This window comes from Propithecus coquereli, unplaced genomic scaffold (assembly GCF_000956105.1).
Source record: "Propithecus coquereli isolate 6110/MARCELLA unplaced genomic scaffold, Pcoq_1.0 Scaffold14, whole genome shotgun sequence".
NCBI lineage: Eukaryota > Metazoa > Chordata > Mammalia > Primates > Indriidae > Propithecus > Propithecus coquereli.
In genome coordinates this window covers 5,190,400-5,192,677 of record NW_012138302.1, presented here as the reverse complement: position 1 = coordinate 5,192,677, position 2,278 = coordinate 5,190,400, and the positions used below count along the sequence as shown (strand labels likewise).

General features: G+C 32.9%; 1 protein-coding gene across 1 annotated transcript in view; it reads left to right on the top strand.

Annotated features, from left to right (window-relative positions):
• Nucleotides 1–2,278, top strand: part of EFCAB7 (EF-hand calcium binding domain 7) — an 86,083-nt gene that overhangs the window by 60,413 nt on the left and 23,392 nt on the right. Inside the window, exon 12 of the mRNA XM_012639393.1 lies at nt 1,729–1,938. Within this exon, the coding sequence (XP_012494847.1) occupies nt 1,729–1,938 (210 nt within the window). The remainder of the gene's footprint in view (nt 1–1,728; nt 1,939–2,278) is intronic.

Here is a 2,278-nt window from a genome sequence, read left to right as displayed (position 1 = left end):
CGCCCAGCCAAAGTTCATTTTATTTTAAGCTTTCTACAACTTACTCTTAATTTTTCTTTTAGTTTTTTTCTTTCACAGAAAGGTACAACCAGTTATTTTAGTTTATTTTTTCTTATTAAATTCTCTAATTAGGTTTTAGAATTGTAGTTTATGCATTCCCTATATCAGCCTATCAAGGCAGATCCTCTGTCAAGAGTGACCTAACTTCTTTCTTGGTCTTGCTACAAGGGCATTGCCCCTAAATCACAGCACAACTTCATAGTTGCTCTTTTACTGAATGTTGATAAGCAAAACTTTCATGTCTAGTTTTACCTTTTTTCTTTCCTCCTTTATTTTTATTTATTTATATTTTTTCTTTGAGACAGGGTCTCACTCTGTCGCCCAGGCTGGAGTGCAGTGGTATGATCATAGCTCATTGCAGCCTCCAACTCCTGGGCTCAAACAAGCACTGAAAAGATTCTGGTAATATTTTGCCATTTTTAAAGTCTTGGTTATCAGAATTATTCAACCAAAGGGTATCAGTATTTGAATAGTCATTGAAAATAAAATATATGAAAAGATCTTTGTTAGAAAGGCCTACATTACCACATCTGGCTTCTCTTGATGTTCTACTAAATTAACTCCAGATTTTTTATCCTTTACCCACACTCCATCACCTGCCCCCGCCCACTGCAAACATGACCACCCGTATATCAGTATGTGTAAATTTATTTATTTATTCAACAAATACTTATTGAATACCTACCATGTGATATGTCTGTAAGTAAGAGGCACTGAGGATATAATGATGAATAAAATAGTTAAAATTCCTGCCCTTATGGAGTTTATATTCTATAAAGGAGAATTATTATAAAATGGAAAATAAATAAAATCATTTCAAAGGCATTTTGAAAGAAACAAGCCAGAGGCTGAAGTAGAGAAAGACAGTGGAAGAGTGAGGGAGATGGTAGGTTGGAGCAGATCTTTCTGCAGAGGTGGCACTTAAGCTTAACCTGAAGGAGGAGGACAAGGTACCCATGTGAAAAGATACGAGGAGAATCTTCCAAGTGGAGAGAACACTGTATACAAAGGGCTTCATGTGCTCTAGGATTTGTAAGATCAGTGTAACTGGAGCACAGAGCAGCGGGAGACTGGGTTAGATGGAGAGGCAAAGGCTATTGTGTGCAGCACATTGTAGGCTGCTGTAAAGATTAAAGGTAGACGTTAGAAAAATTCAATTCCAAATGCAGAAAATGCTTTTCGATCTGAGATTTTAAAGGTGCTTTTAGATTAAGTTTAAATTATAAATTTATTTTTCTACATTCAATCTGTCTCCATGCATTATGTTTGAATTGTAAACATAATAATTTCTTTAGAGCCCTTTTATGAATTCTTTCTGTAGCCTTAAACTTAGAAAAGAAAATTAAATAACATGATATTTGTTAGTATTGAACTAATGGCGGGATGGTATTATGAATTAAAGGAGATACTGTATTACTGATTTGTTAGAGGTTATAGTTTCCTTTCCTTTCCTATGAACAGTATGCTACCAAAAAGTAAGAATTTCATGCATTTTTATTACTCAATTCATAGTACTAAAATTTTCCCCTGAAGTTTATCAGAAGGAAAGCTGGAAGGTTTAGTGTATCTTCTTAAATCATAGGATAAACATACTAATAATAAATTAAATAATTTATTTTAAATTCTATCAAAAGGCTAAAATAAGATTTGTTTTTTCTTCCATACCAGGCATGTCCCTTTGTCATCGATATCTATGCAGAAAAATGCAAGCCACGAGTTAAAGCTGTTCATATGGAGCCATGTAGTGGGCAACTTGAGAAGGCCATTTGTAAATCTGTTCTTAACAAAGGCGATGCCAAATTAATGGATGGCTATGAAAATATAATCGTGCATACTTATAATTGTAACACCTGGATAACATCAGTTATTGAAAACAAGGTATTAATTATGAGCTGGTTCCCCTTATTTTGCTACAAAGTTTACTATGTTACATCTTCTTTCTCATTCTATTCTTACATGGTAATTAAATATCCCATTACATTAATAATGTTTGTAATGGATAATTATTCTTTCTCCTCAGATTTCTAACTCAAACTGTGCATCACAATTTTTATATGATTTTTTAAAGTCTGAGATCATTGTTTTTCTCTTAAAATATGAAAATTAAATATTTGGAGATTAATGGAGATATAGAGCATAATCTAGGCACAAAATAGTTTGTTACTAAAAGTCTTTACATATACATAGCTATTTTAATAATGGACATCGTATTTTAAAG